The sequence below is a fragment of the Coenobita brevimanus genome, chromosome 85, assembly GCF_032717465.1.
Source record: "Coenobita brevimanus isolate Jiangsu-jjx chromosome 85, ASM3271746v2, whole genome shotgun sequence".
NCBI classification, from domain to species: domain Eukaryota; kingdom Metazoa; phylum Arthropoda; class Malacostraca; order Decapoda; family Coenobitidae; genus Coenobita; species Coenobita brevimanus.
In genome coordinates, this window is record NC_137038.1 from 7018040 (window position 1) to 7038618 (window position 20579).

Consider the following 20579-nt stretch of genomic DNA (forward strand, 5'->3'; position numbering starts at 1 on the left):
TCTCTTGATTCAGTTTTTATTTATTTACTTATTTATTAGCATTAGCAGTAGTCGTAGCAATACTTAATTATTATTAGTATTAGTAGCAGTAGTCGCAGCAGCAGCATTACCATCATTATTATGTAGAAAGAGGTCTTATTCATAACGTTCTTAAGCTTTGTCACCAAAGAACGTATGCATAAGTCCTTAGGCATTACTAATTATTACCAAAGATCGAAAACAAATCGTTAAGCTTTACTTATTATTACCAGGGACTCCATTCATAAATGATCTTAAGTTGTTCTTGAAAGCTTGGCTATACTTTTACGGTTACCAAGCACTGCACAAACTACGGCACCGTATACTAAATATCAAAGTAAAATATGGAACAACAAAAATTACACATTTCAATACTTAACTGTCCTTCAGGGATCCTGTGGTAATTCTCCATTAGTACCGGGTATCGCTTTTGCAGTATATTTAACGTGGCAAAATGTCTCGATACATGAAGACACCAATGCTGATTCTCTCTCTCTCTCTCTCTCTCTCTCTCTCTCTCTCTCTCCATAAAGTGTGTGTGGTTTGTATATCTAACTTGCCCATCCATTTGTACTGTACACCTTTAACAATGTTCTCTGATAACGAAATAACATGCATGGTTACCTGTACCTTTCATGGCGGTTGGCTATCACTTATCTTTTATCAGCCGTTACAGATAAGGTGTAGGGAAGATGATAAAATTGTGTCGTTGCTCATACACGTGGTTTGTTACGCTGGATTTGTGTCTTCGTTCAAGGTATGTTAATTTCGGTTTATTTATTGATTTATTATATGTGGCCTAAAGTAATAAGGTTAATTACTTTGGTGTGCTTAAAGCTGACACATGGAAAAATATTTGAGATGGAACACCGAAAATCAACAGATACCAGGCACATTTCAATTCCTTATCTTCAAACACACACACACACACACACACACACACACACACACACACACACACACACACACACTTTCATTCAGTAAGGATTCTCTGTGCAGCCCATACAAAGTGGCCTCTGTTATTATTAGGTTTCCACACTCCAGTGCTACGTACAGCTTCAGTGTATACCATAAGCATGGATTACACTTAACCTTTCATTCCGTGGACGTGTTTATCATTTTACTCACATTACCAAAAAACGATCTGATCAAGCTTAAGGGAAACGTGGATGTCTTGTAGTGAAAGGGTTATTAAAAGCTATAATTATCTAACATCTACAATTCGAAGTCTCTCCTAAGCTGAATAATTACGTCAAGAAGCAAGAATAAACTGAAAAACACGTCATTGGTGTGACGGAGTTAATGCTGTGCCTTCATGTGGTGGCACCAATATACCTGGCCGGTTCAACTGCCTGGCTATACAAACGTTCACCTACATCCCTGTCCCCCAAAAGGAGGAGGATGGACTGCAAATAATGGGCATGTTAAGCCTCTAGTCCACCGGGTTTACGTTTCAGGTGAACCTGGGGCTGCAACGACAACTGCTGCATCAGCAATACCGTAGTACTCTCTCTCTCTCTCTCTCTCTCGTGTTGAAATGGTTACGCTAATGTGTCCGTCTATATACTGTTCACTATATGTCACTGGTAGCCAATCATTCAACGAGCTGCGAACATATGCCACCACACATGAAATGTAACGCAACCCACTGACCACCAATTCTTCCACTAAGAGGCCGGCCGCTTGAGAAAAGTTTGTTCTAAAAGCTCTAGCAGGTAATAATATACTGGATACGGTATCATAATATGCAGATATTAGTAGTAACGGATTTTGAAATTCACAAAATTACTATCAAACACATTATAAATGCTACCTACACAGGGCTATCCTCGTAGGTTAACAAGGCAGTGGCTGACCAGGCTCAGGCTAAACCCTTCAGCTTAAGGACGTACTTTGTAGGTAAACTTGTGGCTAACGCTAGACGATTGCACTCAGCTGAGAAAACCCTCCAGATGAGGGTTGCTTTACACAGCTAATACAGCTACTGTTACAGCCAGTACCGGTAGGCCTACTAAATGGGCCCACAAACCTGAAATTATAAATACCGTAATGCTTTCGAATGTTTAAACTAAAGTACTACACACACACACACACACACACACAGTATTCCAATGGTTTAAACAATTCATAGACAAATAGGTATCGTGCCGTAATGAAATCGATAATAACATATACCAACGCTAAACTACACATTAAAGTTTACAGCACCGTTAGGAAAATTGGATATACTAAGCCATTCAAGATAATTACCTGATGTAAAAACGAGTTACAGTACCCCCACGAAATTAATTGGAGAGAGGGAGAGAGAGAGAGAGAGAAAGAGAAAGAGAGAGAGAGAGAGAGAACATAAGAACATAAGAAGAGAGGACAACTGCAGTAGGCCGGTTGGCCCATGCTAGGCAGCTCCTAGAAGAGTAACTGAACTACTAGAATGAGATAAGGACAGCAAAGAAGAAGGCTCTCCCCCGCCCTCCAAACCCTCCAGCCGAGGCCGGCAGGAAAAAGTCAGAAAGAACACCACGCCGTATAGAAAAACTGGCGTGGACATTTTACAGGAAAGTGTGAAAGGAGAATAGAGACTATCATAGTGTAACCTGAAAAGAAATTTTTTTTTGAATTAGTATTGGTTATAAGATTTTCTTTATTCTATATCCACCTCTTATTTGTCATATGCTTATCTAGCCTATGCTTGAAACTCTCAATGGAAGAGGCAGCAACTACTTTACTAGGTAGCTTATTCCATTCGTCTACTACTCTATTACCAAACCAATTTCTACCGATTTCCTTACTGAAACGGAATTTTTCTAGTTTGAAACCATTATTTCTAGTTCTATCCTGTATGCTCACTTTAAGTACCTTGCTAATATCTCCTTATTTATACCATTCATCCACTTAAACACCTCAATTAAGTCTCCCCTTACTCTACGCCTCTCTAGCGAATGCAGACTTAGTCTTTTCAGTCTGTCTTCATATGACAGGTTCCGGACGTCATGTATCATTTTAGTCATTCTTCTCTGTACATTTTCTAACGAATTAATATCCATTCTATAGTAAGGACACCAGAATTGTACTGCGTAGTCTAAATGTGGCCTTACTAATGCTAGATAAAGATTTAGTATTACTTTAGATGATCTATTGCTCACGCTTCTCGAAATAAATCCTAGGACCCTATTTGCTTTATTTCTCGCATTAATACACTGTTGCCTAGGTTTAAGGTCGTTACTAATCATAACTCCTAGATCTCTCTCGCATTCCGATTTGCTAATTTCTTTGTTATCTAAGCTGTATTTAGTATCTCCAATGGTCTTGCCTACGTTAAGTACTTTACATTTTTCAACGTTAAATTCCATTTGCCAAGTTTTAGACCATTTGGACAATGTATCGAGGTCTTTCTGTAAGTTATGGCAATCGTCAGTCGAGTTAATGATACGCCCTATTTTTGTATCGTCGGCAAATTTGCTGATGCTACTATTGACTCCTAAGTCTAGATCATTTATATATATGATAAATAATAAGGGACCGAGTACTGAACCCTGTGGTACACCGCTAGTTACTAATCCCCAGTCCGACTTAGTTCCATTTATTAATACTCTCTGCTTTCGTCCTTTCAGCCAGGATTCTATCCATTTTAAGATATCGCCGTCTATACCGTGTGCTCGAACCTTTCTAACTAACCTTTCGTGTGGGACCCTATCAAAAGCTTTACTAAAGTCCAGATAAATAACATCGTAAGCTTTATCGCTATCTACTGCCTCATAGACCTCCGAGTAGAATGACAACAAATTTGTGAGGCAGGATCGTCCTTGCCTGAATCCGTGCTGACTTTCGTTTATAAGATTAAATCTTTCTAAGTGTTCTCTAATCTTATTTGCCAAAATTGACTCTAACATTTTTCCTACTATTGACGTTAGACTTATCGGACGATAATTCGACGCAGCTGATTTATCACCCTTTTTAAAGATGGGCACTACGTTTGCGGTTTTCCACGCCTCTGGAACTTCTCCTGAACTTAAAGAGTCATTAAATAACGTTAAAAGTGGCTGACATAATTCTTCTTTGGTTTCTTTTATAATTTTTGCATATATATCGTCCGGACCTGGCGATTTTTGAGGTTTTAACTTATTAATTTCTTTCAATACGTCCTCCTTACAAATGGTTATTTTACTAAGAATATTTTCCGTATTCTCATGGTAAATATTTGCTGCTTGAGGGACCAGGCTTAGATTTTCCTTGGTGAATACTGATATGAAATAATTATTTAGGATGGAGCACATTTCTTTATCTTCACTGGTAATGTCACCTGATTCTGTTCTGAGTGGTCCTATCCTGTCTTTATTTTTCGTTCGGTACATTTGATAAAAACCCTTGGGGTTTTCTTTTGATTCACTGGCAACCTTAATTTCATAACTTCTCTTTGCTTTTCTTATCTCCCTCTTTACTTCTCTATTTAAAATTGTGTACCGGTTACGTAAGTGTTCCTCTCCACGTTTTATTTTTCTATATATTCCTTTCCTTTGGCCTATGAGAGATTTTAATCTGTTGTTTAACCATCTAGGTTCCGAATTATTAGTTCTAAACGGCTTTGAAGGAATATATCTATCTTGGCCTCCGTGAATTATATTTATTAACTCGTTATACTTCTCACTGGTTGAACGTCTGCTTGGTACTGTAGCTGAGTTAATTTCCGTCACCTGGACTACATTCCTATCTACCACCTCCTCCCTCACAGACACCTGACGGACATCCCCAGGTGTTTCCTGCGCCTGACCTATGACCTGGGATTCCACACTGACCTGGCATTCCCTCCAATAGCTAATCTCCCTGTGGAATACCGTTCGAAAATAAGCTCTTAAGCCATCGAAATCTCCTAGACGAAAATTAGGAACGGTGGAGGTATTTTCAGTGGAACAGACATCCCAAATAAATTTGAACTTAATTTCTTCATGATCGCTATTACCAAGTCGTCCACCAACCTCTATATCGCTAATGATATTTTCTTTATTAGCTAAAACCAAATCTAGTATATTATTACCTCTGGTGGGCTCCCTTATATACTGATAAAGGAAATTATCCTGTACTACCTCTAGTAGTACCGGGTTACAAGATTGCACAAGTGTAGATGAAGAAAGCTGGAACAAGTTCAGAATAAGAGTCGGGGATGAGATGGTCTTATTATATGTGGCTTTGGAGATTTCACTACGTCATTTCCTCAGCGGTTTATTTTGCACATTACATCTATCTATCTACTGCCAGACGCCATAATCCCGTAAAGGGTGGCCATTTGACTTTGAGTTACTTGTTTTACGGAGAGGAGCACTAACCCTCCACCAACCCACTTGTTGACACGTAGGGAGCACGTATGGTTTGGTTATATGGTTACCACCCAGCATTGTAAATGGTTTCTTGGCTTACAGGAAACCATTTGGGTTGTCACTCAATGTAAAGCCACCAGTAAGGGAAAGAAAAGCAATAAGAAGTGGCAGGAAAGATGGAAGAAATAGGAAGAGAGGAGGGCATGCACAGAAAAAAGAATGATAAAGGCTAAGGAAGAAGCAGGCAGCACTACTTTAAGTGATTGGATGATGGTCGCCATCACCTACATCATCCTCTAAAAACCAGTTGTTTAGAAGTTAGCGAAGTACACAAAATAACTCGCTAAGGAAAATGTGCAACGAAGCCTCCTCTGCAATACGGCTCAAAGTGCAGTATTCTCTACGAGTATGGAGACCTCGTGACATATCTCCCTTGCACTTTATATGACCTCTTATATTTTCTTAGTTATCGTTTTCATTGTTACTGATGCAATGTATGTCTATATTATGCTGTACAATGACAAAAAAACATTCAATATAAACATGAACCAATAGTAAACAAAATAAATCGCTAATGAAGAGATGCAAGGAATTCTCTCATGTCTATAGTTATAAAAATGAAAAACAGCAGACAATATAAAGGTGTAATGGTAATATGCAAAATGAATCGCTAAGGAAAAGATACAATTAAGTCTCCTTAAACTAAAGAACATAAGGCCCCAAGACAAAGTGAAAGGTGTGTGTGTGTGTGTGTGTGTGTGTGTGTAAAAACAGTAGCCTGGAGACCAAACTGTCATAGGCACTTCTGGAGAACTAGCAGCAAGGACAAAGCTACCAGGTAACACAAAAAGGAAGCAGCCTCACTAACTACAGCAGGTTTGTTTCCAACTGACAAACTTTCTAGCCTAAAACCTTTCAGATCAGCTGATGGCCAAGTGCCGCGGGGGCTGACTTAACTGGCGGCAGTAACTAAGGGCACTCACTACCATACAATCAAGGCCCATCGAAATTCATGCAACCATGACTTAGTTTTCAAGTGTTGGGAGTGGTCCAGTTCCACCACATGAAAACCAGCCATCATTCCTAAGGATGGATAGGCTATATGGTCCTTCAGATGCCTCGGTACAGCAACACCTTCTGCTACTTTCACCGGTGATAATAGTACATTGATACGGAAATCCGTTTATATTTAAAAAGAAAAAAAAAGGTCGTCCATACGATCTTAGGTAACCTTTTCCAACTTATGGATGGGCAGTTCACATCTATCACATAGGAGAAATAGGCATAATCTAGGTCTTATTTTTGTCATTTTCTGCAATTCAGAGCCAGTATAAAGGTCTCAGTTAAGATGGTTTGGATTAATGCCTACTGACTGCACAGGGTTAGATAAGAAAGACATTCAAATTATGGACAATAAAGACATCAGCAGCAACCCAGGAAACTAGATGGGTTGAGTCCATAAATTTGTTGGCAACAGCGCATAATGTTCTAACCTGGTAAAGATCCCTTACCCCTTTCAGCCCAGATGATAAACTATCTATCTATCTATAGCCTGACGCCCTAATCCCGCAAAGGGTGGCCGCAGACAAAACGCCTCCAAGTCACTCTGTCACCCACCATTTGACTCCCCTCCCCCCAACTCATCCCCCCCTCCCTCATATACCTCTCAACTCCATCCCTCCACCTCATCCTCGGTCTACCCCTCCCTCTCCCTCCCTCCACCTCACCTACATACACCCTCTTAGTCAGTCTTTCATTCTCCATTCTCTCCACATGTCCAAACCACCTCAGTGTATTTCTCCTAATCTTTTCAACCACATCCACATCTACCCCACAACGTTCCTTCACTTCTTCATTCGTCAACCTGTCCCTCCACGTCACTCCACATGCTCCTCTCAAGTAACTCATTTCCACTGCTCTCTCTCTTGACTTGTTCCCCTCTTGCAAGGTCCACGCCTCGCTTCCATACGTCAGGGTAGGGATCACAATACCATCATGTAGTGACTTCTTAACTTCCATACTCACCTCCCTATTTCTCATCACTGCTTTCAGTGTACCAACAACCTTTCTTCCCTGCTGTACCCTTTCCCGTACTTCATCCCCCAAAGTTCCATCCTTACTCATCACACTACCCAAGTACTTGAATGCACTCACATTCTCCATATCCTCACCATCCAACCTCACTGCACACTCTGTGACTTCATTCCTCTCAAACACCATAACTTTACTTTTGTTTACATTAACTTTCAGCTTCCTCCTCCTACACACTGTCCCAAATTCATTCACCAAACCTTGCAACTCCCATTCATCTTCACTCAACAATACTGTATCATCAGCAAACAGCAACACAGGAAGCTTCCAAATCTCACCCTCATTCATTAGGGCCACCCCCACATCCACTGCCCTACCTTGCACCTCCTTTACAACCCCATCCATATATATATTAAACAGCCATGGAGACATCACACACCCCTGTTTCAGTCCCACATTGAGATCAAAGAACTCACTCACCATCCACTCGCACCGTAGCCCTAGCTCTCTCGTACATACTCTTCACAGCACTCAACAATTTCCCCTCCACTCCATATATTCTTAATACCTTCCACATACCTTTCCTATCTATTCTGTCATAAGCTTTCTCCAAGTCCATGAAGGCAGCATACACTTTCCTTCCCTTCTCTAGATACTTCTCCACTAAACATCTTAGAACAAATATCTGATCTACACACCCTTTTCCCTTCCTAAATCCCCCTTGTTCTTCTCCAACTAGCTCCTCTGTCATATGCCTAACCCTATCAATGAGTATTCTACCATATATTTTACCAGTCACACTAAGAAGGCAAATACTAAGCCCCATATTCCCGTCGACTAAGGAGGCTCCCTAGCACCTCTTCTTCAGCAACTTACTTTCCAAACAACCCACTGTAACCTCTTATTTGATTTTCATTTCTTTTTAATACCGTATCGGTAATAACTTAAACTGCATGAACATACAAGAATATGGTAACGATGCGGAATAAAAAATAAACTGGTAAGGGAGAGGTTTCAGTCAGCTTCCTAACAGCACGAGAATAGCCTCAAATATAGCCTAGTCAGATCAGAGAGCATATTTGACCAGTAACCAAGGAGATTCATTCCTACTTCTGCTAAGGTTTATTCAAGCTGTGAGAGTGGCCAGGCCTTGTGAAGTGAAAATGTACCAGTATACCGTATAACAAACACGATACGGTAACCTCGTAACTCATATTTGTTTTTACATGAAAAGACAAAGAGTGCAGAATATCAGAATGACTCTTGTTTAAAAAAAAAATGCTGAAAGGATGAGGCAAGGAGGGCACAGAATCTTTGTACAGTATCTAAATCTTCCTACAAATAAAATCCGAGTCACAAAAGAAAGCTAACAGTAGCTATATATACCACATATCTAAGGTATCAATTAGGAGTCGAGGATGGTACAAACGAGAAATTTACGGTATTGGACAGAGTGGAGTAAGTTGGGAGATGGTTATGGTATATCCTACTCAAAAATGACAGACTAAAAACCTACCGTAAGGCATTAAGAGAAACGAAAGTACCATACCAGTAATCCATCTATCCTCCCTTTCTTTACTGCCCCATCAGCAGCTTAGAGACCCGGGGCGAGGTTACTTATTTCAGACATTTCATGCGAGTGACAAATCACTTCCCTAAGTGGCATTATGTGAGCAGTATGCGCCAACCATTCCCCAGATGTAAAACCTTTGGGCAGCATATGACTAGAGCATCTAAACCTCTTTCACCACCAGGTATTCTTTACAGTATGTTAATGGTTACCACCCAACACTGTTGATGGTTTCCTAGGATACAAGGTTGTCACTCCATAGTCATATGACAGCAGCACTATAATCAGGCAAGTGGATGATGGGTGCTTCCACCTACCAAGTATGACTAGGCAGGAAACTAGGCGCCAACCTCAACAGAGCCATGGTGGCAATGACAAATGTACCACACAGCATCAGCAGTTATCAATTAGCATACAAATTAGAGTAACGTAAGGAGCATGCTGGCCAACCACATGCTTGCTGTCTTTATGCTTTCCTGCACAAGTCTGACAGTTGGCTACTTTCTTGTCTAACTGGTATTCATATTCCTGCCCTACATCTATGTCTCACTCCTATTCCCATTCTTGAAGACTATCTCCAGTCATCACAACAGTAAGGTACAGGCAGACCTCATTACAAGTCATGAATGTATTTTAAAACACAACTTTTCCCATACAAAAATTATACATTACTGTAAAGCGGGGAAACATTCAAACATGGTTAATCTAGTGTACAAGATGCAAGGAAACAACGACAACCATATTTCCGTAACTCGATAGTAGTATGGGCTTAACAGCAACAAATAAAGACACAAAGAAGTGACAAAACAAAGACTTATCGTAACTGCATTCTGTTTATCCACCAACAGAAATACTTTTCCTTTATGTCACATGGATAATTCAAGATCTGGAAACATATGCAATATTGCATTATACAATAATTCTAACCATCAGTACTGTTGGTGATTCACTGATCAGGTGCAAGTACTCAGGTCTGAGAGATGGCTGCAGGTTTTTCGTTCATAAAAATGCTGCCAGGAGCAAGGGTTAGTCTACTGCCCTTAAACAGTCTGGATTGCGGCAGTCTAGCCTCAAGGTCCCTAGGTGGAGAAAGGAATAATGTAAGGCTGTAAGTAAAAACAGAGGAATGCCATATTAGAGGTCACCAGTTAAGAATACTCGATCAGTAATCTAATTAGACTAAAAAAAAAAAAAAATCTGATAACATTCCACATTTGATGGATGTTATCAAACATTCAGGACAATATTCCTTGCCTTTTTTTCATAATGGCGATGCAATATGCTTGCGAGTGACATTTTCTATCTTTGCTATGACGTTCACAATAAATTACGGAACTCTGCTTCAAAAATTTCCACTGCAAACTATAAAGCTGATTGGCCAGACTGCAATATTTTGTAACAAATCTGTAACTAACAACGACCACCTGTACATACAGTACAAGCTGGACCACCTGCGCATACAATATATACTGAACCACCTGTACATACAATATATATATTCCGTACTGTTGCAACACTAACAACACAGTACAGGCATCCTCGCAGCTAATGCATTAAGAGTCCACACACAAGTTGGACAATACAAAAACCAATTTGTAATGACTACCGGTAATGTGTTAACCTCACCTCCTGCCTGACTCCCGATCCTCCTATGTATGACCAACTTACTTACCGGTATATGCTTTCTAAAGATATATCTTAGTACTCAGAGGCAAAACAGAAGTAAGACTGAAAGGCTTTAAAACAAAATACCTATATTGCATTAGAGTGAAAACTACTACAGTATCACTAGGCTACCACAAAGGCTAGCATTCTCTCCTTCCCTTCCAATTGAGATTTTTTTTTTCTCCCTTACTTTTCTCTTTCCTGCCTCATATTCTTTTCCTCACTCATTTCTCTTCCTCTTTTTTTTCCTTTCCTCTTCCTTTTCCTCATACTATCACTTTCTCTCTCTCTCTCTCTCTCTCAATAATCTGTCACAGAGATTTTAACTGCTATTTTATGGCAGATGTTTTACTTTTGTTGGTCTACTATTCAACTGTATAGCTTAAACAAAGGCAAAAGTTTGTCCTAAATATTGGAATCAGCCTACACAAGCCGAGTAAAAATTAACGAAAATTGGAATGTCATAGTTTTGGTTGTCATGCAAGCCAAATTTGTGCAAGTCAGATCTGCACAAGTCGGAGGATGAATGTAAGATACAGTACTCTACTTGGCATAAAAAAATTTTTCTTATTGTATAAGCTTAGGTCTATGCTTAAGTACATTATGGTACCAATTCTTATACAAGAGAAGAAAGAATATGTGACCATGTGTAGCATGTGGCAGGACTGCCAAGAATCAGGGAACAGATTATTAAGTCTATGTCCAGAATTGCACATGCATAAAGAAAGCAAATCTGAAATATTGGGTACTGTACTCCACCAAGTTTGTAACTGTAGTAACACATTCTGTTGCAGCTAGTCAATGCTCTTCAAAAACATACTTTACAGTCAATGCTGCAGTCCTTCACTACACTGAATAAAGAACAATGCCTATCATCTAACCTTCCACATCAGAATACTAGAGTATGTCTAATTTAGGAAATTACAATAATGCTCCTTTATTCTGGCCGTACTTGGGCTAATAGGTCAATAAAATACAGTCAGCACTCTTTTAAAACTGCTGCACAAGTGCAAATTGCTCATAATTCATCAAGAACTTAAAACATTTTAGTATAAAATTCTTGGCGAATTATGAGCAATTTTCACTTGTTACTCCTTCATTCAACAGCTTTGAAATTATACATGGGTTTCTTGCACCTTTAATTAATCATACATGAATTTAAAACTGTCAAACATAAAGAGAGCTTAAACAGATTTTGCCTGCATATGGTATATCCCAATCTTTAAGTGACTGCATGCACTGTAATGAAATTACTAGAACAGGTCTAATGAATCAGTATGAAAAGACACAACAATACTGGTATGTATACTTCTTCTCGCACACCACTTATGGTGCTTTTTTAAAACTTAAAATAAATTCTCCTGACTCTGAATGAGTAATTTCGTGCTAGTGTATGGTACGGTACATTTCTTTATTACAGCTGAATTAAAAATAAGACCAAATAACACAAAGTAATTGCACAGGATGATATGATTAAATACTGTACTGAACATGCAGACACTGGTGTGCTAACTGCGTACGGTGCAATCTGGGTTATACATACACCTGGATCTACTTCACGTTTCAGACAAGTCCATCAACTTCCCCCCTGATGCATCGTATCACTAGAGTCATAAATACTGTATGGACTGAGAAACATTCCATGTCACCTCTCTCAGCTTAGGAATACTTGCTAGCATATGAAAGTGAAATGCAGAGCAGGTGATATACAACACTGGGCATCATACAAATATTTGTCCCTGACTGTACTGGTGCCATCATAGTATAGCTAATATACTGTACAGTATATTTGTCTTATTTGATTCTTTTGTCCTCATTCTTCCAGGTTAACTTACATGTCTGCCTACCTAACCATATGCTGTTCCCAATTCTACTTGCTTCTCTCCTGTTTTTAAGGTCTGTTGGCCATCACCCACTTTCAAACAGTGTTCACACACTGCTCTAGCCTGAAGGGATCATTGTGTGTAGGAGTTGGTGGTGCCTTCATGAGGGAAAACAGAACCACCAACACTACTGTCACACCATTCCATCTATCTGTCTGCCTTTATCTATTTATAGTCAGATGGCTTAATTCCAGAAAGGGTTAAAAAAAAAAAAAAAAAAAAAAAAAAAAATCATGCCATTCACATGGTAGGCTATAGTACTTTGACAGACTGGGCTATGGCCCACAAAAATGTTATTCAACTGTTTACACTCTTAAACACAAACTTTTTATATATAAAAACTACAATAGCAAAATAACTAAAAGGTAAACCTCTATAAATAAACTATCTACTGTATCTATCTATTGCCAGACGCCTTAATCCCATAAGGGGTGGCCACAAATAAATCGCCTCCAAATCGCTCTGTCCCCTGCCATTTCACTGCCCTGCTCCCAGCTCACACTCCCCTCTCCCATATACCTCTCCACCCCATTCCTCCATCTAATCCTTGGCCTCCCCCTCCCTTTCCTCCTCTCCATGTCACTCACATACACTCTCCTTGTCAGTCTCTCACTCTCCATCCTCTCCACATGACCACATGACATACCTGGTAATCTAATTTGGGAAATTCAGTGCTCAACAGGTTTCTAAATTCATGAACCCAGATTCCTCAAATACCTTCCCTAATTTGTTATGTAGCAGTATGTGTTTCACTTTCCGTTTCCTTCATACAGTGCAGTGCAGGTATACCCCGATATACTGATACCCCAGATGCGATACCCCAGCTTAGCAATTGGGGTAGAAATACTGTACCACCATACCCCACCTAACGATGGCCAAACCCCAATTTTACCTGAGGATTGTAAGCTAAAGTTCAGGCTGTATGCATCATCGTTAACTATTCCACACCTATGAAACTTACACATGGCACTACGCAAAGACAGAGAGAGTGAAAGGGAGAGAGATTTTTTTCTTTTCACCAGATAAGTGACCTGGATGTTTATCTTGAAGTTTATAGTAAACAAACAAAAAAAATAGCATTTTGTATTGTTTTTTCATTTTTTCACTACTCCCCTATGTAAATTTATGCATGGCCCTACACGAAGTTGAAGACAGAGATTTTTTTTTTTTTTCCCACCAGATGATGCCCTGGATATTTAAATATAGGCCTACATATACAGCATATATATACCAGGTACTGTACAAGGCTACATCAGTGTTACAATGGGATGCATTAAGAAAAATCCATTGCTAGGCAGGGTATCGTATAGCAAGGTAGATTTAGCATGTAAAGTATAGGAATGTGTTTTTCAGCCTTATGATTCCTCCCCAACCAAGTCCTAATCTCACCCAAATGAGTCCAAAAACAAGTTTGTTGCCAATCTAAATGGCCTAACAGCTTTAGAAGAAGCTAACCTAAGCATAAAACCTGTTAATAACTCACCAAAACCAACAAATAAAATTTGAAAATAAATAAAATAGGTCAGAAAATATCAAGCGGCTCTCATAATTTCTTTCAAGTCCATGTCTGGTCCTGGTCGTCATCCTTGCTATCCCCCCCGGAGGCTGGGGGACATGTGGCACTCCTTTGCACTCACTCATCCTCTTCAAAGCCCTCAAACCCCATCTCCTGCGTAGGGTCAGAAGGGGAGGAAGGCTGGCAAGGTGGGGTGATGGAAGTGGAAGACTTGATGTGATGGCTCATGGGGTGGCAATTCAGACTTTTAGCTGATCACCCCATGACAATACCATGCAGGACCCATCGCAAAACCGGGGGTGGGCCTCAGATAGGCGGGGTTGGGTGGTTTCTACTCCCACTGTTAATCCTGGGTATTGTATAGCAGGGTATCGCTCATATATAGTGGAATCTCATAAATCACGTGTTTCTAAACAGCGAATTCATAATACATGGCAATGTCATGCAACAGTTTGCAATATCAATTCGCAAAAATTATATGTAGGTAATGTGATGGCAACCTTGAAACTGAAGGTTCTCTCATGCATTTTTGAACATCTGATATGCTTTGTTTGCACAAATGGTGGTTTCTTCATAGGTAAAGCTGTATAAAAACTAGATTTTCCTCTCTGTATCAGGTAGGCTAATTCTGAACCATATGAAGGTCTGGAATGAGCTGCCTAACAATGCCAGATCGATTAATACCTGCAGTGTTTACCAGTACTTAATTTGACTGTGGTTTTAACTCTGATGTAGTTTTGGTTGAATGTAAGGACTGTTGTTCTTCTTGATATCCATAACTGTTGTAAACTGATTTCCATCGGGATATTATCTAGGCTTACCTCCATTTGCGGATGTGGACCAAATAAAACTTGCCTAGCAAAGCCAACAACACAGTTGCAGACCAGCTTGCTTTCTTCACCTTAATATCCCATAATTTCCTTCTTGGTGGATCACAAGTGAGTCGGAAAAGTCGTGCAGAAGGTCTTTCAGTGTTACTATACCTAAGTGCAGCACAATCAAATCATTAACATGGGCAACAAGCACCAGTAAAAAACACAGCACCACCCCCCATTTTGCAGTTAGTTACCAGCAGTTTGGCTTGTCAGCATTATAATTTGGCCATCATCTCGGTGTTTACATGTGTTGAGATGAGGATTAAAACGGTAATCATCCATAGCTCAAATTAACAAAAATCAATCATTATTTTACTCATCAACCAATCATGTATTACTAAGGTGACCAGAGTCCCGCTTTTTAAACTGTGACTAGAATGTCACACTTTTTAAGCAAATTATGTTAACTGTCCCGCTTTCAGAAAATTACTATTGCATTAGATATAACATGACCTTCTTTTATGAAATTAGGATGAATTAGAAAAATTATGCTTAATCCTAACCAAATGAAATACCGAATTACTAATATAAAATCTGTAATACTCACTACCTGGTAACTTTGGTCGGCCCATTCTCTATACCGTACGGTATGTTTGGAGTTCGTAAATTGTAATTCGTATGAGACATTAGTGTTTGATTGGCAGCCTCAGGGTGAGGTGCAGCGCGGGAGCGGGCGCTGTCACTCACGTCTATATATATCGTTTTCGTTTTTAAAGGCTCCAACATGCTTGCATGTGTCGGCCTTGGTCACCTAATGGCGGCTCTCCACGATGCACGATCCATTGCAGCCTCCCTGTTCAGTCCCTTAACCCTGAGGTCACACTTCATGACCTCGTCCCATGTCTTTCTCGGTCTACCCTTCGTAACCCCACCCCCAATATTAACACTTCTCACCTTCCTCACCCAATCATCATCCCCCATCCTCTCCACATGTCCAAACCATCTCAATCTACCTCTCCTCATCACAACACCAATACACTCCAGTCCCATCCTACCTCTCAACTCTTCCATCGTAAACCCAGCCCCTCCAGGCCTTGGACGCAGGGATGAATTTATATATATATATATATATATATATATATATATAAATATACATAAAACGCGCGCGCGCATGTCCCGCTTTTAGCTCCAATAAATCTGGTCACCTTATGCATTAATGCAGGTGACGATATGTATTTTTAGACAAATCTGCAGACTGCAGCTACAAATACCCAAGGCCAGTACCAACAGTTTGGTTGTCAACATTAAAATTTGGCAGTTATATATCTAGGTGTTTACATATGTAGAAATGAGGATTAAAATGGAAATCAGTGACTCCAATTAACAAAATGAAATCATTATTTTATTCATAAACCAAACACGTATCACGGAAGGTGACGAGATGTATTTTTAGACAAATCTGTTGGAAGCAGGACTAGCCTTAACTAAAAAGGACATCACTTGGATTCAAGGGGCAAACCTTCCCTGCATTGCCTGCCTCTCCTCAGTGCTTGGTGATTATTCTGAGGGGTGAATCTGAGGCCAGTTTCACTCATCTCAGTTTCAAAAGGGATAGCAGAGTTGCTTCAGGTTGAGGAAGGGGAAAGCCTCCATAAAATGCCTAAAAATTAAAGGTCCCAATAAGTGGGACATCAAACCCTTTAGACAACAAAAGTATGTATATATATATATATATATTAGAGCCCAGTGTCCAGAGTATTGGACAAAGCTGGGAATTTTCAAACCTTAATAAAGTAGGGAACCCCCAGGTAGGGACCTATGAGCTTCGCAGCTATGAGCCGATAGGCGGAGGGCAGCACGCTTAGTACCCTCCCACTGCAATGCCTCGCCCAGCAGCTCCAGGATCCAATGGGATATATATATATATATATATATATATGTATGTATGTATGTATACAAAAAAAAACTCAGACACCAAGTAAAACAGATTATCCTCCTCTTAAATGTCAGGGGATTTTCTGCCCTCACAACATTAATCGAAGTAGCTTTTACATGATTTTATAACTGATGGAATAAAAAATTAAATAAATAAAAAGGCAGCTACTGGGGACAGCCAATCTCACATGATCTCCTTCGACATGTAGGGGCCCAAGGCTAGATAACCAGCCAACTCCCTAGTGGCATTACATGAATTAAACTGTATGTTTATGTGTGCAATGCTATTACCATCACCCCACCTGGGGCATTCAAACAACTAGACCATCAGGTGCCTATGAATAAAGCACCAGGAAATTCATATTGACTTCTACTGAAAACTGTGAAAGTAAATGTCAAACTACCAGTAAAATATCTTTGTCGGCAAGGTACAAGCGTGACCATTTAAATCCAAAAGCACTGAAATGTCACCTTACACCCTGAGGATGCCTGGAGTATGTTGATGACTATCTACCTACCAAGTTTCATGCCATTACGAAAAAGTGTCTGGCCTGTGGCCCTCTTTTGAAGATTTTCAACATGCTGCAGTAGGCGCGTGTCATGTGCACCACCTGGGTGATGAAACCTGCTGAAAATAAATCTTAAAGAATTGGGCTATCATATGGTGCAAACCATGCAGTAATCGGCCCAATGGTTTTAGAGATACAAGCTTCTCAAAAGCGTTATGGTCAGGCCGGGCCAGGTTGGGCCACTCATATGTGAGAAAATGCCACTACTTGACGAGAGACTTGCTAGGGCTTTGCCCTCACTTGTAACCAGGTATTTACCTTCTGAGAGTGGCTACAGTACAATTATCATTTACAGTATGGTACACAGCTCACCCTCTAATGCTACCAAAGTTCCACACCAAATGAAGGGTGGTTGTTTGAAACTTTGCCAAACTAAAAGAGGCTTTGGTACCAGTACTCATGAAGTGGAGGAAAACTTCAAGCTCTCAGCAAATGGTCTTCATATCGGTATTCACAGATACTCAGCATGAAACCCTGGCTACTGCAACATTTTGTTAAAGGATTCTTGGTTCTTGGTGATAAAATGGCTATAACTGACAATGAGCCTGTACAAGCCCTTCCTGTGGCTGAGAAGAGGTTTCATTCAAGGGGAAGGGTAGAGGGCAAGCACAAACTATTTTCTTACAGTTTCTTACTGGTGCAGTTGTGTTACTGGAGGAAGCTCTCTAATGAGCCCGTGACTCCAGCTCGGTGTCCCGGCATGGCTATGTATGGTGGATGTTATCTGCTCTACAATTGAATTTTTGTTCCTGATTACCCCCCAAATTTATCAAGCCTTCTTTCATACGGTATTCTCCTCAATGTTTTTTATGCTATTACAAGTTCAGGTACTGTAAATGATTCCACACGTCCACAACTCTATATGAGAATGAATACCCGGTACCAGATATCTTCTTACATTCTATCTTGATCTCCCCACATGATATTCCGTGGTTGATATATATACGGTACCTTGCCACATAGGCAAGTAATATGATATAAAAACTTACTACCAGTATACAGTATAATGAGAGGTCAAAGATATTGGTACCGGTATATTCTGTACAGAAGAGACAACCCTAAAGTCAAAATTCAAGGTTCAAATTCAGATAAACAAGAAAAAAAATTCTGGTAAACCAATTACCGGATAACAGCTCAGTTCAGAAGCCTCGTACTGCTTACAGTTCCTCAGCACATAGCCCAAGTAAACAGCAATACACTAAATCGGGTAGCTTAAGAAAGTATTATCATTTCTGCATTTTTTATTATATTCACATCTCAATTAGCATACTGGTACATCCAAAAGCCAACATGCTACAAATTTTTTAAGATTTCAAGTCACTCTGGCCTCCCACCCTAATCACTCCAGCCTGCCTTTCCTGACAGAATATACTTATATACTGTATGTATTAACTAACCTACTATAATAAAATAATAAAATAGCCTCATTCATAAATCCATCTTGGGCAAGTAGGGTGGGAGGCCACAGTCACTAGGGCCAGTAAACTAGGGGTTGAAGTGATTAGGGCCGGAGTGACTGATTTCTGTTTTTAACACTTCCTGACCCATGCAAAACACAATGGGAAAGAACGAAACAAGGAAGCGAGATACAAAGGGGTATATGGGATACATCTAACCCACCCTAACCTATCACTGAACACCAGCACCATCCACTATGATACTGACACCTGCACAGAAAAAAAAAAAAAAAAAAAAAGGCCTGGTAAGTACTGTGGTAGGAAAAAATGATGGAAAATGGTTGGCTGTTTTCAAACAACTGGTCCAGTAATGTTAAATTATGGGAACTGGCAAATCACCATGATAGAGTGCAGTGGAACCTCAATAGGCAGTTTGTTCCTGTACCATCCTATGACTTAAAAAAAAAAAAAAAAAAAAAAAAAACTTCCATTATTCTTTCGTCAAAACCATAAACACTAGCGCCACCAAGCAATGTGAGGAAATTTGACATACTCATGACTCACTCCAGGATACACAAATTTCCTGAACGCATCATCCATATTTCCCACATCTCCCAACCTGAATGAGGTCTGTATAAACCGCCACACATTTAATGCTCATTTAGTCATTTCAGTCCGATCTCGTACTTATTTCATTCTTGCTATTGTCAAATGCTATTCTGCTTAAGAAAGAACTCGCACTGGAGGTAAGACTATCCCCTTCTTTACCAGGGTGCTCTGCTGACTAGTAACCAATTGGCAGCTGCGACTCATGCGAGAACAAACCATTAAAATGGGCTGTAGAATTAATGATTTAACATTTTTGGTCCGGAAAAATTTTAAGGGAATGATATATAACATCGGCAACTCCAGATCCCAAACAGCATTTCGATCAATTTAAAAATTACTGCAAATTGTGGGAAACGGTACAATATTATAACCGTACCATGCGATCTACGAATTAGTATGTGCAGGCTGACATATCTGGGAAAATAACAAGCAAAAATTACCTCAGATATGGAACCAGTATCATTATCGGTGCAACATAAACAGCCTTATTAACCTTAAAATATTTGCTTCATGACATTATTAGTTTCATAAATACTTACCCATTTTAAAAGGCTGTCGCACAGTAAACTGCTCTCCATATTTGGGCTATTTTGGGTTAGAGTTCACATAGCAATTACCACTCATAACACACGCACCTTCACTGAGCACACTCTCGATCCCGACTGGTTGTTGTGGTTGAGAAAATAGCCCGTTCAGACAAAATCTAGCCCACTCACACAAAACATAGCCCGATGCGCCAAAAGATTATGGAGACAGCATAGAAGACCTTGTTTCGCAAAAACCGGAAGCACTTAAGGAAAGTGTTAATTTCGTCTCCAAAGCTTCTATCACTGTATCGACTTCCAACTGTCCAAGTTTGGTTCGTCTCCTCTCTGCTGGCAATTTACTTTGCCTAGCCAGCCTTAGGCGTGATAAAAAATTTCCCCAAACTTTCCCCAACATTGTTTTTTTCATTATAAAAACAGATATGGGTACCCAGTTACTTCATCCTGGATATCAGGCAGAATCTCATTACATTTCATAGCACGGGTTATGAAGGTCTAACACATGGTGACGAAATTAGCTGTGTTCACACAATAATTTGCAGTCCTTCTGCCTTCTGCTTTACCTTCTGGGAATAATGTATTCTGTCCATAGTCAAGTACAAATTTTAACTTAAAAAAAAAAAAAAAGATGTTCCTTATGACTCCGTCGCAAATGGACAGGAGGCGTTTGCTTAATGGCTATTATTTTCTTTAAGTTGTTTATATTTTCATGGC

At 39.8% G+C, this 20579-nt stretch overlaps 1 protein-coding gene across 1 annotated transcript in view; it reads right to left on the reverse strand.

The window, feature by feature from the left end:
- LOC145410375 (protein Hook homolog 3-like) overlaps positions 1 to 19969 on the reverse strand; it is a 200823-nt gene extending 180854 nt beyond the window's left edge. Inside the window, exon 1 of the mRNA XM_080280527.1 lies at positions 19860 to 19969. Coding sequence (XP_080136653.1) covers positions 19860 to 19898 — 39 coding nt within the window. The 5' untranslated portion in view covers positions 19899 to 19969. The remainder of the gene's footprint in view (positions 1 to 19859) is intronic.
- Positions 19970 to 20579: the final 610 nt, after the last annotated feature.